This window comes from Glandiceps talaboti, chromosome 23, assembly GCF_964340395.1.
Source record: "Glandiceps talaboti chromosome 23, keGlaTala1.1, whole genome shotgun sequence".
In the NCBI taxonomy this organism is placed as follows: domain Eukaryota; kingdom Metazoa; phylum Hemichordata; class Enteropneusta; family Spengelidae; genus Glandiceps; species Glandiceps talaboti.
In genome coordinates, this window is record NC_135571.1 from 9,220,112 (window position 1) to 9,242,952 (window position 22,841).

The 22,841-nt window shown below is 35.5% G+C and overlaps 1 protein-coding gene across 2 annotated transcripts in view; it reads right to left on the reverse strand.

Moving 5' to 3' along the window:
- Nucleotides 1–6,878: 6,878 nt before the first annotated feature.
- The window catches only part of LOC144452578 (beta-parvin-like), a 17,764-nt gene continuing 1,801 nt past the window's right edge, over nucleotides 6,879–22,841 (reverse strand). Inside the window, exons 2-14 of one of the 2 annotated variants that reach the window (XM_078143693.1) lie at nucleotides 22,478–22,570; nucleotides 21,884–21,954; nucleotides 21,199–21,301; nucleotides 19,900–20,043; nucleotides 19,569–19,684; nucleotides 19,271–19,329; nucleotides 17,991–18,010; nucleotides 17,551–17,612; nucleotides 16,481–16,549; nucleotides 14,929–15,030; nucleotides 14,024–14,096; nucleotides 12,244–12,360; nucleotides 6,879–8,990 (exon numbers count right to left, since the gene is read on the reverse strand). In XM_078143693.1, coding sequence (XP_077999819.1) covers nucleotides 12,284–12,360; nucleotides 14,024–14,096; nucleotides 14,929–15,030; nucleotides 16,481–16,549; nucleotides 17,551–17,612; nucleotides 17,991–18,010; nucleotides 19,271–19,329; nucleotides 19,569–19,684; nucleotides 19,900–20,043; nucleotides 21,199–21,301; nucleotides 21,884–21,954; nucleotides 22,478–22,570 — 989 coding nt within the window. In that variant the 3' untranslated portion in view covers nucleotides 6,879–8,990; nucleotides 12,244–12,283. The remainder of the gene's footprint in view (nucleotides 8,991–12,243; nucleotides 12,361–14,023; nucleotides 14,097–14,928; nucleotides 15,031–16,480; nucleotides 16,550–17,550; nucleotides 17,613–17,990; nucleotides 18,011–19,270; nucleotides 19,330–19,568; nucleotides 19,685–19,899; nucleotides 20,044–21,198; nucleotides 21,302–21,883; nucleotides 21,955–22,477; nucleotides 22,571–22,841) is intronic. The other variant, XM_078143692.1, reaches the window with a different exon arrangement.

The window sequence follows — 22,841 nt, forward strand, 5'->3', positions numbered from 1 at the left end:
ACAAAACAGGACTTGATGACTGCAGAGAATACAGAATCGGAAAAGATGAGTTTTTCATACAAAAGTAAACTGCATCGTAATATACTTGTGCGACATGTGTTGTTATCTGATGACACTCCAAATGTAAAGCTATAAATCCAGGGGTAATACACAATATGCAGACAGTTAGCCTCTATTGATAGCTGACATACAGATTACTTGATCATGATATATTCTGATTTATTGCACTTTTATTAAAGACCACACAGCTGAGAACAGCGTTGTCATGGTAACAGTAGAATGGCGATGAGTCTTTTCAAAAGAAGACAATTTGACTGACAGCTGATGAAGGCATGCTATTGGAGTTTATTATTGATTCTGGTTGCTGTGGCTTGGTTGCTAGGGTACCACAGTCACAAACGTTGGAATGTTAGTGATTTCCTGGACGGAAAATGAGGCAATGAGAATTGTAGTTGTAAGGTTTCTGACTAGACAAAGATTACGGTGGATTTGTTGAATGTACACAGAATGATGAGTCTGGGCTGTATCAACTCTTCACTATTCATGTTTTTTGCCAGGCATTGCTCTCCCAGGCATTGCTACAATAGTTGTGGTGCTCACAAGCATTGCTCCCCCTGATTTGCTACAATTTACAGTTTTGTGTGTAAGCATTGCTTTCCCAGGCCTTGCTACAACAGTTGTGTGCCATGCTGGCAAGCATTGCTTTCCCAGGCCTTGCTACAACAGTTGTGTGCCATGCTGGAAAGCATTGCTCTCTCAGGCCTTTTGCTAGAACAGTCACAGTGCTCGTAGGCAGTACTTGCTCTAGTAGGCATGTAAGCATGGCTTTACTGGACTCTGTAAAACCAGCCCTAGTGTTCCTCAGCATTGCTTTCCCAGGCCTTTAACAGTTGTACTGTGATCGTAAGTGGTGCAAGACATGGTACAGCCCTCCTAATTACTTTCCCTGACCCTGTAATATCAGGCCCCACCTGCCATGGTATTACTAAGCATTGCTCTCCTAGGACTTGCTAGAAGTTGTTCTGCTCATGTATAGCATTGCTTTCCGTGACTCTGCAACACAAATCCTGGCACTCCTAAGCATTGCTTTCCTAAACTTGCCAACAGCTGTGATGTTCCTAAGTGGTGCTCCCCAGCATAACTGTCCAAGACTTGCTAGTAGTCGTTATGTTCCTATTAACTAAACCTGAATAGTTTCCTCAGGCATTAAACTAGTTATTGCTTCTAAAGCTATTATTTTACTAGGCTTTGCTTTCCAAACCACAACTTTCAAAGCTATCACTAATAGGGAACTTGTAAACCCGCCATGTTGAATGTTGCATCATGGGAAATATAATAATAAATACTAACCAATAAGTATTGTAAACAATATTGTTATATTATATTTATAACAACCAATAATCAATTCATATTTATCCTGACAATTGTGGGAGGTTTATTTTATCGGTAGCTCAAGATAAATTATGATAACCACAGATAATCCCATAATTCTTTGCATCTGAACATGCTCAGTCTGGATTGCATGTTCACTAATTCCCCATTTCCACAACTTCAAATCATACAGTCTACTTCAACAGCCTGCTATCATTGATTTTCTTAGTCTAGTTCCTATACAGTATCGTTACAATTTATACCTTCATTCACAGTCTACTGAAGGCCCTGACAATGGGTGTAAATTATAGTTCAACCCCATAGTGAGTAAAGCACGAACAGTGCATGTCACTAGTAATAACGGGCTGCCATCGCCGCTCATTAAATATTCATTTGGTACAGCTGATTTCACAATGTCCAATGTCTAACCAGGACTCCACCACCAGTCCGTTTACACTAAATGATGTGGGGAAACAACAACATAATCATGTTTATATGAACACTGTAGGAGGGAACACAGGAACGTGTGCTGATTGAGGGACTTTGACCAGACTGTGGTTAGGGTTAGAAACCACAGTCTGGTCATCCATACTATGATTTTCTTAGCCGTACATTCCCTACTACCCATTCCCATTATGTATCACATCGCATCAGATCAGATTACATCACACCACACCACATCACATCACATCACAACACACCGCACCACACCACATCACACCACATCATAACACACCACACCACACCACACATCACATTGCATCACATCACAGCACATTACATTGCATTACATAAAATTACACTACATTACTAGATACTGCATCGGATCAGATCAGATTACATCACATCACGCCACACCACATCACAACACACCACACATCACATTGCATCACATCACAGCAATATTACATTACATTGTATCGGATCATAACAGATCAGATCACATCAGATTACATCACATCACACCACCACACCACACCACACCACACCACACCACACATCAGATCAGACCACATCACACCACACATCAGATCAGACCACATCACACCACACATCAGATCAGACCACATCACATTACATCAGAATGACAGTTCTTAATATGATAAATACCTAGAATACCTACTACTGTAGTCTAGATGAAGCTAATCAAACTATTTACTATTTTATATTTGACAAAAGAAATAAGGATTCAATAAACTACTATGCTACAAATTGAAATACTCAAAATCTTGTCCAGGGTTGTAAAAAGGTACGTCAAAAACAGACACAGCAACCAACCTACGCTTGACCAGAAACACAGACCAGGTTTAAATCTGCACTTGCTGTAACTTGAGTATTATTTTGTCACTCAGACAATCAACAATTTATTTACTGAAAATTGTTAAAATACCAATAATTAGACATTGTACTAACATGTTAATTAGAGATTGATTGTATCGATATATAGTACAGTATTAGGTTGAAATCATGATTGCATTTGGGAGCTGATTTTTGGGTGCGGACCCAAAAATCAATTTGATTAGATTTATCAATTTCATCATACTGTGTGTACGAATACACAAAAACATTTACTCACTGGTTATTGTATACTGTTGAGGGTGTACAATTTTATGAGTAAGTCATTAGATCTAACAAACAGTTTTAAAAATATGTTCGAGTTGCAACTAGAGCAGTTTTAAACCCACACAATAAACACCACACTCAAAACAATCCACACTCAAAACAATATGTTCTATGAATAGTTCTATAAATAGCATTTACTGCATTAATTTTCAATAATTATAAAAATGACATTTTCAATTGTAACATTTTAGCAATGAGATCAGTAATAGTATTATAGATATCAGTAGTTATTGTAATCTCAACTGGAGTTACTACATTAGCAACCGTAGTTTCGGCTTATTACAGGAGATTTCATCTTAGCATGCGAACGAAGACGGTATCAAAATCAGCGAGACTGATCACAAGGTTTCATGTTGTGCTGTATCTATGAATAATATTAAAAAGTTGTATCATTTCCAAAAGCTACTCATTTGGAATGTCCACCAGGCATTTTTGATATTAGAATAGTATTATACATCACTGGTGAAAATATTGTTTGGTTATCTCTCTTTTTGGTACCAATCACCCTATCTGGCTCATGGACTAATATACACACAAATATCACTAACAGAGACTGCTCAGTATTTCCTTAATGATAGAGAACCACAGTCCCTCTATCATATCTATGATAGAGGGACTGTGAGATAACAAACAATATACAAATGTAGCAAAATACAGAGCAGACACTGTGTAAGAGGTGGTTGCGTGTTACCTTCATTGTCTACAGAGCAGACACTGTGGAAGTGATGTCTGCATGTTATCTTTATTGTGTCTACAGAGCAGACACTGTGTAAGGGGCGTCTGTGTGTTATCTTTATTGTGTCTACAGAGCAGACACTGTAAGGGATGTCTGTGTGTTATCTTTATTGTGTCTACAGAGCAGACACTGTGTAAGGGATGTCTGTGTGTTATCTTTATTGTGTCTACAGTGAAGACAGTGTGTAAGTGATGTATGTGTGTTATCTTTATTGTGTCTACAGAGCAGACACTGTGTAAGGGATGTGTGTGTGTGTGTTATCTCTATTGTGTCTACAGAGCAGACACTGTGTAAGTAATGTCCGTGTGTTATCTTTATTGTGTCTACAGAGCAGACACTGTGTAAGGGATGTTTATGTGTTATCTTCATTGTGTCTACAGAGCAGACACTGTGTAAGTGATGTCTGTGTGTTATCTTTATTGTGTCTACAGAGCAGACACTGTGTAAGGGATGTGTGTGTGTGTGTTATCTCTATTGTGTCTACAGAGCAGACACTGTGTAAGTAATGTCCGTGTGTTATCTTTATTGTGTCTACAGAGCAGACACTGTGTAAGGGATGTTTATGTGTTATCTTCATTGTGTCTACAGAGCAGACACTGTGTAAGTGATGTTTATGTGTTATCTTTATTGTGTCTACAGAGCAGACACTGTGTAAGTGATGTCTGTGTGTTATCTTTATTGTGTCTACAGAGCAGACACTGTGTAAGGGATGTTTGTGTGTTATCTTTATTGTGTCTATAGAGGCACTGTGTATATGTAAGAGATGTTTGTGTGCTATCTTTATTGTGTCTATCTTGACAAGAAATCATTTGATCAGTCTCACTGATCTTGATACACTGTCTAATAGCATTCCCAAGCTAAGACAAAATCTCATGGAAGACAGACACAAACTAAAACTATTGTTGTTCAATGTCACTACATAGTGGGTGATAGCAGTGCCTTTGTTGTGAAGATATTAGCACCCTGTAATCAAGATAGTGTTAACATTGGAAGTCCCAAAAAATGTACACTGCAAGAAGTCCGGCATCAGAAACACCATCCAACTGTAAGTATAATTAAACCAATGTTCATTCCAAATTTAGCTGTAATCAACTCGTTGTAAACAGTATAACTTTACTTTTAGTTTATGTGTATCTTTAAAATGGATATACGGATGACAAACGGGTATTTAATTTTTGGATTTTATATTCTTAAGACAACTCCTCTATGTTTTTATACTTTAAAAGACAATGCGAAACAGCAGACCAAATCCTCGTTTGTAACTCAATAATTACAAAAAGCTGAAAACTATGTAAAAAGTTGGTTGTACAATAATACATATTATTTTAAAAATTTGTCAATGTTTCAAATTTATTGAGTTACAAACCAGGATTTAGTACATGTTGTTTGACACTGTTTTTTAAAGTATAAAAATATAGTAGATTTGTCTTAAAAATTAAAAATCAAAACTGAATACCCATTTGTCATCCATATGTCCACTTAAATGGCAAGTCAAATCCTTGATTGCTCTTACTGTGATATCTTATCCAATCACATTTGTTTAAAACTTTCTTTGGAGTACAAAATACTGTCATGTAATCTACAAAACATGTGTTATCCACATGTATATATTACATTTGTAAAGTGAATATTTCACACATGCATATATCACCATAATCTCATTACTACTACTACTACTACTACTACTACTACAGAAATTAAAGTTATTATATCTATTATACCAGACATTACTTGCACTGGTGTGCATGCATACTAGTGGTATTTTCACTGCAGTGCTATACCAAAACCATTATTGCATACCTGCATGCAAATTATATGCAAATCATATGCAAATTGGGTGTAACTGTTCGCGACACATGAATTCATATTGTATGATTTTTATGGAAATTTGGTGTTTCAGATACTATGTAATAATAACAGAACACCATGCCACGTAAGTTCCAGTGCTAATCGGGGTATTTACAAAAGTGCTTGCAGTGTTTTCTGCTGCACTTTCACTCACTTACGGGTGCAGAGAACACTGCAAGCACTCGTACAAATACCCCGAGTTTGCCATACTTGGACTTGCGTGTCATGGGGTTCTGTTATATCATACAATACATTAAAATTGTCACATCATGATGTTGATAATTTCTTAGTGTAATTTTGTACAACAAGTCATTGTTCTGCTGGGATGACAAATTGTGCGTCATACTGACACTGTTGCCCCAAAATGACACATTTGTTGTACGACTGTTGCGAAACACATGCTCAACCAGCATCGTAAAGAGACCTTCAGCTTACAATAACAAGCTATAGTCAAATATAAATGAAATATAATCTGAACTCAAACTGATTTTGTCGTTCTCGTGACTAAGAACTTTAGTATTATCTTTCAACGGAGGATGTACTGTATCTTTCCACTAAACAGACCTGGGTTGTTTCATCGTTCCGTACAATGCATGTATTGTACAATATCTTCCCACATAGCTGAGCCTTACAAGTGTCTCCAAGCACCAGTGACATTTTAATATACACTGTATCCTGTGTCAATAACATCGTTTAGCAACTAAATCAACCATTGCTATTAATCCAACAGTTACTATACAGTACAAAAATAAATATTTACTTTCTAGTTAGATACAAAAAAATTGAAAAGGTTGAAATTAATTTGGCACTTTCTGAAAAGGTTATCGACAAAATGACCGCAATTCACCACTCTCGTGATCTCTGTGTGACCTACATCTGGGCATTCCTGGAGGCATGCCAAAACGTTATTCAATAATTTCATCTCTTCAATATCCTAGCTTGCTATGAGAGTAAATAAAATTAAATCTTTGTTGTTGGAGGAGTTATTGTAACAATTAGGAACACTACAGCTGGATGGCATGTTTACAATTTTATGTAAATTTATACAAAAATGTCACCTGACTTACTAGTCCAAGGTCACACAAAGGTCACTAAAGTCGAACATCGTATAGAATGACTATCACTTAAGACAACATATATAATATCATAAATTGTCTTGATATGAGTATTACAAGGTTTGATTTTTATGTACTACTTAGAGCCGATCGTATAATATCACACAAGCTCAATAAGCGAACTTCATTCGTTGTTGTACCCCCCCCCCCCCCACTCCCCTCAACAAAATGTAGAAGTCAAACCACTGTGATCGATACAATGCAAAAACATTACGGTAAACACATTAAAATACTACTGGAAACCCAGAACTATATATCACATTACAAGTAAACTTTAATGACTTTATCAACATGTCAGTGGTAAATACAGAAAATGTTATCACTGAAGGCGTGAAAGTTTTTGATATTTGGTTAGAAGTGCGAAAGTGAAGTTCAGTAATCGCATTGACACCAACCCCCTCCCATAATGAACAAAGTTCATTTATTGTGCTTGTGTGACATCGTACGATCTTCCCTTAAAAAACGTTGTGAAACAGTTGGCTAATACTACTAGTAACTACCAAGGGAAAAGAGATATAACAAATTACAGCTATTGCAATTAGAGTTGTAGAAACAGTGAGTGTGATTTTTCCATGACTTATCCAGAACTTTATTTGGGAAGAGTTTGAATTACTCAGGCCTGGAAATATGATATTCCATGATAATGATTTTTCCATGACTTATCCAGAACTTATTTGGGAAGAGTTTGAATTACTCAGACCTGGAAATATGATATTCCCTGATATACATATGTTGCCCATATTACTACATCTGGGAATACTTTACCCAAAATGATCTGGAAATCTTTGCGTCATTTCTGAAAAATGTAATATTTTGATAGATATCTGCAGAGCTAGAGATTAATTCACACTATGATATTATGCAATATTTTATTATTTATTTATTTGTTTATTTATGATGAATATTCATTTGTATTTAAATCATGTAATAATTTTGAAGTACATTTAAGGCAGTGACATGTCCTTATATGGCAACAAAACCAGGTGTCTCAATCTATTTATGTTGATACAGAGATCATGATTGGTTGATGATCCGTCGATGACAAGTCCTTATATGGCAACAAAACCAAGGTGTGTCAATCTTTTTATGGTTATACTATTATCACTGATTGGTTGATGATTAGCAGGTGACATGTCCTTATATGGTAATTGAAAACAAGTGTCTCTAAATCTACATGTTAATGGAGTGTTCACTGATTGGTTGATGATTCTGGTGTGACATCTGGTAAAGATGTTGTTGCCCTAAATCTATGTTGCATATAAAACTTACTTAAAATTATCATTGCAAAGGTAAAATGTAAGTACAAAAGCATTTATATATTTTAAAACTATCCCTACCATATAAATATATGTTTAACCTATCAAAGTTTACAATGTATCATCAAATGTTATGGTTCATGACCTTACCCTACTCAATAGGTTGCAAGATCTCAGCCAATAATACATGGTGTTACATCATAGGGCAAGATCTCAGCCAATACTACATGGTGTTACATCATAGGGCATGATCTCAGCCAATAATACATGGTGTTACATCATAGGGCAAGATCTCAGCCAATAATACATGGTGTTACATCATACGGCAAGATCTCAGCCAATAATACATGGTGTTACATCATAGGGCACGATCTCAACCAATACTACATGATGTTACATCATATGGTACCATCTCAGCCAATAATACATGGTGTTACATCATATGGCACGATCTCAGCCAATAATACATGATGTTACATCATAGGGCAAGATCTTAGCCAATGATACATGATGTTACGTCATAGGGCAAGATCTCAGCCAATGATACATGATGTTACATCATAGGAAGATCTCTGTCACTAACATATGTTACATCATAAAATACCATCTATGCTGACACATTGCAATGTAACAATACAAAGTATGATCTCAGCCAATAACATACCATGTAACATCAGAAAACATATCAGCCAATAGCATAGCATGTTACACCATAGGATGAACACTCTAATAATACATGTTACATCATAAAGTATGATCTCAGCCAATAACCTACAAAGTAACATCACAAAGTATAATTTCTACCAATAACATACAGTGTATTAACAGAGCATGATCTCAACCAATAACATACCATGTAACATTGCAAAGCATAATCTCAGCCAATAGCACACACTGTAACAAAATAACACTAAACCCCTACTCATATCATACATATATAATACATACTACAAACTTTTCATTACTATCCTAAATGTTTATATTTTGTGAAAAGATTATATAGAACTCTAAGCGTTGATTTCAAGTCCAAGTTGACAACATCTGCAACGAAAGAAAAAAAATTAAATTAGACAGTTGTTGAAGTGAGTGTTAGGTGTGATGAAGTGTTCAATATGGTTAATAGAACATGGACTAGTATTAGATTATGGGACAGCCAATTCCATCTAATCTTGCCCAAACCATGTACGTGCTACAAAATGTAGTTTTCTTGGTTCTTGCAACACATCGATAGATAATGTCAACATTTCAGACAAGCAAGCGACTCTTCATAAATGAAAAAAAAATACAAACAGTTGTAATGCACAGTTAAAATTAAAGTCACTGAGGTGGGTGGGGGGGGGCAGTGTGTCGTCTAAGCCAATTTGACACGCCACTGATGCACAAAATTTCTAGTCACGCACCAAAATTTGGTGTTCCCCTATCTCTTACTATATGGTGATCAGTGTACCCTCTAAGCCAATTTGACATGCCACTGATGCACACAATTTCTAGTGATGCACAAAATTTGGTGTTCCCCTATCTCTTACTATGTGGTGACTCACAAGAAATCCCAGTTTTTCTCATTTTGACTCTCAACAACAAAATTTGGCTATCATTAGAGGGCACACAGGGGGGTGTGGGGGTGTGAAGACATGTTACACTTTATTACAATGGGTAGGTTGTAACACTGTATCATAATTACTTGCCTTTTGTTTTCATTTCTAAAAAAGAGTCAGTGTATCTGATTTATTGTCTTTATCTACTCCTGATTGTTAGATGAACCAAAGTAATACATTCATGACACATACTAGTTTTGGTGAGGTTAGGTGAAATTAAAATAAGTTTGGACAATATGTTACCAGTTCACTGATTAATATACTCTACATCAATCTCTGCAGGTGATGTTGAATGACTTGTATCACCAGTGTGCTCTCTAATATTAAATGACAATTTTTGTTATGGCTGATAAAACGATAACAGACTGAACACTGGAAAGTGGTCTCTCTCTTCAGGTTAAGTTCTCGTAAAAGAAAATGGCTGTGGTGGCAGGTTTAGAGATATTACAAACATGTTTTGAACAAATACTCTTTTGTATTCACATTGACAAATACTAAATCAAAGATGTTTTTCTCGAAGACATTTATTTCATCTCAAATCAGTGAAAATTGAAGTGTCATCAGAACAGCTGATATCTGTAAACTTGTAAACTGACTCTTTGAAAATAAACTATCCAGAATGCATAGAATGTATATGTATATCAGAATTCTTGGTGAACATAACTTGTCCAAACTCGGCTGTGTGAAAAATGTACTGTTTATGTTTGTTAATATATCAGGCAATACACTGTTGATGAAACTTAACTGGATGAATGTTAGTAGAGTTCCGCCAGTGCACTGTGGATCAAAATACTAACCATCTATTAAACCTATGACTACATTGCAAACTACTTAAAGTCAAGATCAAGCATAAAAATATGTACTTCAAACGCAAAATATATATCTATATTATTCTTTGCATGAACACGAATCCTCACAAGTCAATGTTTGCATATATTATAACATTCCAATCAGTATGATACCAATTACTAGCACTCCAATGAATTAAGTTACCATGGCAACACAAATGAAGCAGGTTGCCAGAGTAACCAATATCTATTGTTACTCTAACAACTGCATAAACTAGGTTTCATGACCTCTTACATTTTGATTTTTCATATTCATTGAATATTACAAGGCTGCTCTCTGCATTCTTTACGACAATTCTTACATGCCAAAACCTTTTAAGTAATGTCAATGTGTGGTATATAAATATTTCAGTTCTTGAGAAACAGGAAATAACAAACATTTCAAGATCTGGCCATCCTCAGTGGTAGTTAAAAGACAAATAATGAACACACCAAATTTATGATTTCTACTTACTTACTTCGCAATCCTAATTTTAATTCACTGTGATTATGAAAACAAAATACTGGAGACATTTTTAAATTCATTTTTATCATTATGTAATTTTCATATTTTCAGTTCAGGTTAATTTACTTTTTTTAAATTTTCATAAATTTAGAACTCAATCCTAACAATCAATAATGTTGTTCCTTGCATAACTGTACAAAGTACTATTCTTACCACACTTGATTGGAATTCTTAATATTTGACTAGCTGCCACTAGAGGACAGTATTCATAGCCAGTGAAACTTTCTAAATACTAGTACATTTACCATTACCTACACTAGAACAAACCTATATTTTCGTAACTAAGTTTCTGATTGGTTGATAGAGGGCAATGTTTCAGAATCCTATACTGTCAACCAATAAAAGCTACAGTACTTAGTAAGTGCAATTCATCATATGAATGTGTGAAAGTTAGACCCAGAATTGTACTCGTTTGAGACATAATCTTCCCACAAAATCATCCTGTCACAGTGGGAAACATATCTGATTGACTTTCTAGTATGTCAGTGGGTTGAGCTATTACTGGGCAAAGTCCCAAGTTGAAGGTCAAAGTCAAGCTGAACTTGAAGATTTCAATCTCAAACTTTCCTAACTGTACAATAAATTATAACCACACATAAAGTGATGACCTCACTTGAACTTGAAGGATGTCAATATGCGATATTCCGGTTATCAGAAAAATAAAAGATTTCATAGTTTGGCCACTAGGGGTGCTGTTCACAAGCTGTTCTGAGGCAGGAAGTTAGGGCTGGAATAGTTGAGTATTGTAGCATAAAGACTGCAGACATGACTGTACCACACATTACCCATGTTGTTCTCACTACACTATTTCATAAATTATAAGCGACTGCAAAAAATATCTAAAACATATCTAACCAGTACTGTTATATTCTTTTAAGAACACATGGAGTTGCTTTACACACATTTTGTGCATTGCCATATGATCAGATCGCATGACCAAATATTAGCCCTAGTTTTGTCAAATCTGGGGCACCCTCATGTAATCTTTATGTGTGAAATGACCAGAACTTCAGTAACCAGAATATGTGGTAGTGTGATAGTTATGATTCCAAAATAGACAAAATCTAATTCTATGTAGTTTACACTGTGTGGTATTAGCCATTTCTTGTGAACTTTAAACTTTTTAATTTCCAACACACCCAACTCTTGGTAAGCTGTATCTGAAGCTTTCGTTCTGTCACAAATAAATCTAGTTACTCAAAATAAATTAAAACTAGCTACTATTTGAGTTCATCTCCAACAAGGCAACTAACATTCCCTACAACTAAAGACACAGGCAGCTGAATAACTGTGAAAGGAATGATACATGCACATGCTCAAACAGAAAGTAAATGTAGAAAATGAACCTGATAAGGAGAGGAGGGGTCAGAGATCAAAGTTCAGAGTTCAAGAGAGTTGCTTATATTTGGTGAAAATGTTGTAGAGAATTCTCAAAGTGGATTTGGTATGACGCTGACCAACATCTAGACAAAGGAAGGAAGGAGGGTCATTTGAAAGAATGAATAAACAACAAAATAAAAACAACAACAATGTGAAAGTTCAGGTCTTGAAATGTAAAATCTGACAAATTTAAATCAACTGTTGCCAGGAATTCTTATTTAAAAGTTATTTTAAAATTTTTTAAACAAGATTGAAAGTCATACAAATAAGAGCTAGTCTTCTCAAAAGCCATTTTTTAACCCTTTCATGACTGGAGACAAGTTTTAAATAATTTTGGGACCCAATTTATATGAACATTTTCATAGTTATAATAATATTACTTCATTACGAAGTAACATTTCTTTAATTCCAGTCTAAAATGAAGCTGATATATGCCAAAAACTTACATAAAAACAAGAATTTTGTTCAAATAATTTTGGCGGCAAAGTTTTCAGTACTGAATGGTATAATTAAATAAAGAGGGCACTGAATTAGTTCAATTACACTTCCAGATATTTGTGTAATACCTACTCCTATGCGATAAATGTATTTACTTTTTCCATTGTCATGTACTCTTACTTGCATACAAGCCAGTTAACAAAATCAATTATTATAATAACGGCATTCAGATGTTTTTGTTTGTATGCAAAAATTCTCAATGAAATTGCTTAAAACAGCTAATCTGGACTTGACAGCTGATAAAAATGTGAAACTTAAGTCTTAGAATAGCAGTTTTGTTATGTAGCAACATAGTGATTTCATACCAAATAACAGTCTCGGTTACTCAGCCTCTTGCCGTTGAGGGCGCCAACCCCCAAGCAGAGTCTGAGAAAATACAATATCACCTATTGTAAGGAGCAACATGGCTGCTGATAAGATCTGGGATAGTCACTGATTAGACAAAAATGATTCTGAATTTTGATTGATGAATTTTGGTTAATGATGACAATTTGTACATATTACCCTCCTTTTTATCATTGTTAAATTGCCAGATATATTTTACATTTCAAGACCTGACAGTGGAAAGATACCAGTCATATTTATAATAGGGAAAATAAAATATAAGTTGGAAAATTTTGTTGATAAAAAAGATATTAAAATGAACAACAGCTTGAAGGAGAGAACACAACATCATATATACCTATGAAGTGTGCAATATACAAGGTGTGTATGAAATGAAATTAGCATTGAGGTCACACATAGACTGCAAAATTACTTGTCACAATGTGTGGTTCCACATGACTAGCCACAGTGATATCTGTTGTCTGTGTAAGTGTATGGTGTTACACATGATTAGCTAGAGATGTCCATCTGTCTGTGTGTGTATCTCTCTCTCTCTCTCTCTCTCTCTCTCTCTCTCTCTCTCTCTCTCTCTCTCTCTCTCTCTCTCTCTCTCTCTCTCTCTCTCTCTCTCTCTCTCTCTCTCTCTCTCTCTCTCTCTCTCTCTCTCTCTCTCTCTCTCTCTCTCTGCTCTCACTCTGTGTGTGTATGTGTGTGTGTGTGTATGTGTGTGTGTGTGTGTGTGTGTGTGTGTGTGTGTGTGTGTGTGTGTGTGTGTGTGTGTGTGTGTGTGTGTATGGTCCAACATAACTAACCACAATGATTTGTGTAAGTCTGTTTATCAGCAGTATAAAGTTCTACATAGCTAACAACGTCATCAAACTATAAAACACACCAACTACAGATATAATGTTTATCCCTTCCTACCTTCTGGTCTGGCCTTAGGTTTAGGTAATCCAGCATCCTGCATTAAATCTAATGCAAACTGTACATTATGGACCTGCAATTCGAAAATAATAGATATTACAACTAATTTCACCATGCACACGCCAAGTTATTGCCTTTGAACAGAAAATATGGATTGTTTTTCTACGTCATGACAATTCTTTCTACATCAAGTTTTGCTATCCTTGAAATTATAAGTCAAATTCCACATTGCCATTTTTTTGAGATTTTCATGAATCATGCTTGAGGAGGTGTAGTTATATTATTCTCCAATATTTTTCTTCACTCAGTCAGAAAATAATCATGACCTAAGGGGTTGTCACTACTCATCTAGTGACTCATAGTGACAAAGCCCCTTAGGTCACTTGTATTTACCTTAGCTGAATGAAGGAAAATATTGAGGAATAATGTCTAATTGTCACCAAATAATCTGTTGTGTTTTATCAAAGTGTTGGTCTTAAATCAAAGACAGAAATTGTTCAGTGCTGTTCTTACATTTATCAACCAAATAGGAATTACCCAATTAGGTGACCAGATTGACTAAGATTACCATAAATGGTAGACATGTAAATTAAGTGTACCATATAAGGAATAGAACCTGACTAAAATAACCATATTTGGAATATAGCCTGATTATAATAACCATATAAGGAATAGAACCTGACTACAATAACCATACTTGGAATATAGCCCGACTATAATAACCATATTAGGAATATAGCCCGACTATAATAACCATATTTGGAATATAGCCTGACTATAATAACCATATTTGGAATATAGCCTGACTACAATAACCATATTTGGAATATAGCCTGACTATAATAACCATATTTGGAATATAGCCCGACTATAATAACCATATTAGGAATACAAGATAGACTTACCTTGTGGTCAAATGTTGTTGGTGTGAGATGGTAACAATAAAGTGGAACAAAGTAACCTTCCAACAATCCCATCAATAACACAAGATATACACCATCACAGAACTGAAATAAATAAATAAATAAATAAATAAATAAATAAATAAATCCCAAAACAAACCATTATTCTCTTTCATTAAAAATCAAAGCTAATGGTGTGTACAGGTTGAAACAAATGTAACAATCAATATCATTGGTGCTTACAGATTGCTGTATCCATTCACACCAAACACAAATGTTACAATCTATATCATTGGTGCTTACAGATTGCTGTATCCATTCACACCAAACACAAATGTTACAATCAATATCATTGGTGCTTACAGATTGCTGTATCCATTCACACCAAACACAAATGTTACAATCAATATCATTGGTGCTTACAGATTGCTGTATTCATTCACACCAAACACAAATGTTACAATCTATATCATTGGTGCTTACAGATTGCTGTATTCATTCACACCAAACACAAATGTTACAATCAATATCATTGGTGCTTACAGATTGCTGTATCCATTCACACCAAACACAAATGTTACAATCAATATCATTGGTGCTTACAGATTGCTGTATCCATTCACACCAAACACAAATGTTACAATCTATATCATTGGTGCTTACAGATTGCTGTATTCATTCACACCAAACACAAATGTTACAATCAATATCATTGGTGCTTACAGATTGCTGTATCCATTCACACCAAACACAAATGTTACAATCTATATCATTGGTGCTTACAGGTTGCTGTATCCATTCACACCAAACACAAATGTTACAATCTATATCATTGGTGCTTACAGATTGCTGTATTCATTCACACCAAACACAAATGTTACAATCTATATCATTGGTGTTTACAGATTGCTGTATCCATTCACACCAAACACAAATGTTACAATCAGTGCTATTGGTGTTTACAGATTGCTGTATCCATTCACACCAAACACAAATGTTACAATCAATATCATTGGTGCTTACAGATTGCTGTATTCATTCACACCAAACACAAATGTTACAATCTATATCATTGGTGCTTACAGATTGCTGTATCCATTCACACCAAACACAAATGTTACAATCTATATCATTGGTGTTTACAAATTTGTACTCAAGCTCTCTTCTTCCACTTTTGATTTACGAATACGACATATTTCAAACAAATCACTTAATTATGTCCTTCTACAGTGTTTACCATGCAAATCTGGATCATACTGTCAGATCCAGTTTAGACACTGAAGAAGCACAACTTATTTGTTTGAAACCAATCTGTTTCTCAATCAAAGTAGAAGAGAATGTATGTATGAATTAATATACTAGGAATATAACCTTTGTGCCAGGTTTGGTTGAAATCAGTTGATGCATACCAGAGATATGAAGGTGAATGAAAGGACACACGGATGCATGGACGCATGAACAGAATTCAATGTAATAACCCCCTTCCAGACTGTGCCTATATGGAGCTAAAATATATTGATGACAACATTAGAGAGAAAACTGATTATAAACTTACCTGTGAGTCCAGGTCTGTTACTTCTAGATTGATTTTATTGAGATGTTTGTTGACAAACGTAATCAAAGACTGTAAACAAAAACAAAACAACATGAGACAACATGCCTGTATGGATTATCTTGTTCTAAATTAACAAATCTTTGTCTAGTTAATCTGGGTCAAACATCTGAATCCATACAGGTAAGTAGGTCACATACTTAGCCAGACAAAATTACTTCTAATCTCTAATCTTTTAATCTCTAATTTTCAATCTACATCATGACGTCGTGTCTAAATATCATCACCTGTGCTGCTCAAAAAAAGAGTCAAAATGACCGTTATTTTTCCAGATTTTTTTTGTGAATTACACTTGTAATTGTCTATAAGTTAAGTCATCGTAGGGCGCCCTCATACACCAGTCACCCTCTTTCACAGCAGGCTACTGGCTAGTGAGGGTAGCAGGGACATACCCAACTGTAACTGGAGTCCTGGATGATATGAATATTATGCACTTTGTATTATCCAAGAACAATAGAATGTTTTGTAGTGGACAGCAGTTTTTTGTGCCGGCAATTTTAGATGAATGATGGACCTCCACGGTGAGGAGGTCCCTGGGCAAAGAAACACAACATATCTCACAGTCTACACTTGTATCATTTCATAAAATTATCTTTTTCTTCATCTATTTTCATTCAGTCAGTCAGAACATACTCATGGCCTCAGTTTCTTATCACTTCTTATTTACAACTCATATAGTAAGGGATTTTACGTCTCGTTGCAGATCTTGCGAATTATGCAAATATGCCTAGCAACAACAGTTGTCAAACATGATCATGATCAAGCTTTCTTTGTGGCCATGTGTGATGATGTTGAGAACAATAGTGTTGCTAAGCATTTGATACTTTCAGCTTGACCACCCTCATGGGGTTGCTATGGATGCAATGGCTCAAACGGGATCATGTGACATCTGCCACACGATGAAAAATGGCTTATTAAAGACAAGGCCCCTTAGGTCACTCATATTTTCTAAGCTGATCGAAGACAAATATTTGGGAATAATATCTGATTGATAAGAACCAAGAACTAATTACCTTCTTGACTACATTGAGTTTATCAGGGGCATGGTCAAACAGGGTGTCAAAGGCATCACGTTCTGGTTTGGAAAAAAAAGTGAAAATTCAGTATTAATACAAATCAAATGTACTTTATTGTAATACATTGTCTTGTATTGTTCAGTACTGTATTATATTGTAGCAATGGTCTGTATTGTATTTTATGTATTGCATTGTATTGTACAGTATTGTATTGTTTGTATGTATTGTATTGTAATTGCATTGTCTTTATTGAATTGTACTGTATCGCTATGACCTGTACTGTATTATTTCATTTCATAGTATTTTACTTTGTTTTGTATAAATTTGATAGTACATGTTTCATTATTTCATGTAAGTTTGATAGTACTACTGACAGAGATATTGCAACTAGCGCCTTCTAGTGGTAAAAATATGTAAATATAATTATCGGTACTTACCAAATCTTCCACCAATAGCACTATAAATACAAAAGAACAAAATAAATAATGTTAATCACAAAAAGAAACAAGTTTGCATAATTCTCAATTCCAATAAGTGTCCTAAATCCTGCACAAGTGGGCCCCAGTGTTGCAGCCAGCCTTTTGAAAGAGTGGGTGTCCCGAGACTTTTATTTTTCTGGGTCATCATAAATTTTTTGGGGACATTAATATTTATAAAAAAAAGCATCACTGGCATTGTAGCACAACTGTACAGTATTTAAAATATTTACCCATATGCTGATCCATGCTAGATATTTGCTGAATGATTATGCAGTTGCCTATCCACCCTATTGTTATATATGCAATATAGGTGATAATTTGGCTGTTGCTATAGGTGTGGTCATGTTGCTGAACATATTTGCATACAATTTTAGTGTGGGTCATCTATGATCCATCACTTCCAAAATTGTGGGTCGGGTCCAAAAATGTGTGTCAAATGACCCAAAAACCCCCTCTGGCTGCAACACTGTGGGCAGAAATATCCTTTAGACTTCTGCATTATATAGAATTAATATAATTGTGGTTTGATGCTTCTGTCATTATGTACAATGTTTTGCCGCAACTCTGTCGGAGAAAAACATATTCCTGAACCCCCCCCCCCCTGAATTTGAAGTCTATCAAAGTCTGTGTAAATAAAATTGCATTGTTGACTAATTGTATTTATACCAGTACATTAATAATAGAAAGAGTACATTTTAATGGAAGTTACCAAACAAGGCCATATGTCATTTCTAAGTTCTAATCGATGACAGCACTGTACTGATACAGTCTAGAAAACCCCCTACCATATTTGCATAATTCATTGTCAAGATTTGCCTCGTTTTCGATCACACGATCCTACATCATGGCGGAAGACAGCCAGATGTAAACAAATGCTACCCCTCAGAAAAAAGCTGCTTTGTACAGTCGGTTATTGGACGTTTATTCACGCAAAATGTTGTTGGAAATGTCAGATTAAGAGTATTTCTGCACATAATCATAATGAAACCTGTTATGACAGCTATAATAATAAAGTGCCACATTAGACATGGAGTCGCTAGTCTCGTATTGAAATCATCGATCATGGAGTGAAATTGTTGGTGATCGTTGAGGGCGATGATGTCCTTGAGTGAAGTGAAAGTGAATGAAACCAACACATTCCATCTTATTTATTATCCAAATTTGTATCAAACATAGTGAATTCACAAGGTATTATATCCCTTTAATGCCTGTACTTTTTGGATAAATTCATTACTTACTCATTTGTTGATGTAATTTCCTCAGTCACATGTCTGGTATGCAGCATGCCGTCCTTCTTCTGTTCACAAACAACAATCAAAATCAAAATTAATGAAACATTTCTGTCGATGTGCTAGAAGCAATGTTTATCTGAAAGTCTTGTTTTTACAGTATCTACTGAAAGCGATGGTATTTTTTGCAAGTGAAGTCACAACTAAATTTGAATATTAACATACCTGTAACACTATCACCTGGACTGCTACATGTTCAGGGATTCTGATTGGATAGGGTCACTACTAAATTTGAATATTAACATACCTGTAACACTATCACCTGGACTGCTACATGTTCAGGGATTCTGATTGGTGCTTTGAAGTGGAAAGCAAGTGCTACCAGTAAGTGTAGGATTGCTATCAGGTTCTTGGAATGAATACCTGTTCAGAAAAGAAGAGAAAAAAGTTACGATGTTTTTTTCTTGGTGACAGCTCTAGAACCATTTTTCTAAAACCTCCCTAAAATTTAGTCAACTTATCTTAGTACCGGTAGTCACATTGTCCTGTTTTTGTACCTCAATTAATGTATTATATCATATAATGGTATGATATAATATCACATCATACTGCATTGTATATTTGGTGAAATCACTTACTGTCCACACTCCATTTCTGTTGATGCCATCTTGGTAAATTTAATATCTTGTTGACTGTATCTAACACAGTTTTCAGTTTCTTCTTTTGTCCTGCTTCTGATTGTGTTACCTCGGCAACCTCTAGTTTGATGCCCTCCAGTCTCTCTATCAAAACAAACCATGACAACAACAAAGATAAACAAAACAAAAAAAGTCTTCTTGGATGATAGAGCATCAATACAGAGGTACTTTTCAAAATTGAACAAGAAGGTTGACTTATTCTCGCTACCTGAGATAACATTTTACCTCATGCTAGAGGATCAAAATTGAACAAGAAGGTTGACTTATCCTCACGTGTGCCTATAACAATGCATATGAAGCGCGGTGAGCAGAAGTTATGATGTTGACCGAGAAATCAAATGTTTTGTTATTTTTTTGATGTACCTAGGCAGTAATATTCTGTTCGGGGTTCCGAGAATTTAGTAATCTAGGCCCAGCAAATGGACAGCTTGACAAAGCCTATTGACCAGAACTAACAAAACATTACTCATGGGTAAGGGAGAACCCTTGGTTGTCTTACGAGAACTATTTATCCCTATGCACCAAGATTTTACTTTGAACCTCCAACTACTGATAAATTCATCAATTTACTTTCATCAGATAATGTACATATTCTTCAATGCTTTGTTGTATTTACATTTCATGCAATGAAATTACGTCGAGAGATTTATGTAAATTTATCATAATTTCGTTTCTAACATTTCCACTTACTTAATTTTTTCGCAGTTATATCCTGTCTTCAAAAATTAACCAACTATATTTGTATTTTGGGCCGATGGCCTTGGATGTACAGAATAAAAGACCATATGGTATTTCTTCTTAAGATCTACAAACCTGATGTACATATTAAAGGATTTCCCAAGTATAGATTTTTTTATAATATACCTAGTGATAAATCTGTGCCATGATTCGCTAGAATCAGTCACATGATAGGAAAATAGAATGACTATTTCCCTAGGGGAATAGTTCCATCAACTATTACATGGTCACGTGACCACCGCGAGTTCACAGCAGGTCAAAATGGCAGCTTCTGACGATGTCGTCTGCCACCGCGAGTTCACAACATGAGGTATATTATAAAACACATATTGCCTTGCCTATATTCCGGCTATAGGACCCGTTCATTACCGACTTGTGACTGTGAGTTACCGAAGGCCTTGGGAAATAGCATGTGATTCTGGTAACTCACAGTTCCTCGGGTGTAATAAACAGGTGCTATTACCCTCATGGCAAGGCAATATGTGGTCACTATCAACTTACCTAACAACTTGCCAAGTACTTGACCATCAAACAAATCCTCTTCAATGTCCTTGACAATAATTCTCAATTCCTGTAATTCTTCATTGATCCATTCCAACAGGACCTAAAACATACAGAAAAAAAACAGTCTCATATATTTAGTATTTCCCCAGACTGTTACAGACAGATGACATCAAGAGAGCAAATCAGTGAATAGGGAAAATAGAAAACAAATATTGCCCTCTGTATGCAAATTGAGGTCACTATGGGTCACTAGTCTGTACCATGTGACACAATCTGAGCCAATCACTGAAGGCTGTATAAAAACTGTTATTACAGCGAGTGCAGCTGCATTACTAGTTTAATCCTTAATAATGCCATAGTTTTCATGCAAAAAACTCCCTAGGCCATAGGCTTTTCATGCAAAAGATTCCCTAGGCCAAGGACTTTTTCCACAACACAGTAGAATCTTACCTACTCTACAATAACTTTAACTTGAAAGGAATAATAAAACATACAGCCAATTCTATTTTTCCCTCATCCACACAGTGTCCAAGAATATTAATTACTCTGTGATATAGTGAAAATTGGGCTTATTCAACGAGCATACTTGTCTGCATATCAGACATGTTGTTGAAAGGGATAATTAAAGCTACACTGTGTATTCTGAGATAAGTTCATATAGTTTCACGATATATTTACATACCGAGATAAGTTCTTTGAGTTTAGGATCATCACGTGATTCAATCTCTATCATTGATCTTTCTTCATTCTCCTCTGGTAAAAAAAGTGACAACAATATACATTATTACAAATGTTTCAAAGACTACTTGCGCTGGTGCTTGTGGTATTTTCACTGCAGTGCAATACCAAAAGGATTATTGCATACCTGCATGCACATGATCTGCAAACGAGGATGCAACCATTTGCTACACACAAAATCACATGATCACACTGTATGATTTTAATGATTTTTATGGGAATTTGCCATTTCAGATAAACATATGTTATAACAACAGATCCCCATGCCACATGAGTTCCAGTGTGGGTACTCAGGGGTATTTGCACTCGTGCTTGCAGTGTTTTCTGCTGCACTTTCACTTGCTATGTGGGTGAAAGTACAGGCGTGGAGAACACAAGATATACTTTGGGATTACACATGATACTTGAAACACCACAAAACTTTTAAATTTTAGTTTCAAACTCTTGTTTATAAGTACTGCAAAACATTATGCACATCAGAAGGTGTACAACACACAGTGACTGTACTGTAGCTCACAGCGACTGTACTGAAACTCACCTAAAGTGTATGCATCTGATGATACTTCTGGAGATACCGGGGTGACGGCTGGAGCATCAATGGAATACTTGCCATCTTCTTGAAGTTCATTAACTGAAATAAAAAATATCATGATTGATTGCTTGATTGACTGACTGACAGACAGACGGACTGACAAATGGATGGATTGACTGACTGATTGATTAACTGACAGACGGACGGATGGACGGACGGACAGACTGACAGACTGACTGACTGACTGACGGACAGACAGACAGACAGACGGACGAATGGACTAACTGACTGACTGACTGATTAACTGATTGATTGATTGAAAACCTCTACCAACAGTGTTCAAACTTTGTATCTCTTCCTTCAATAAAAA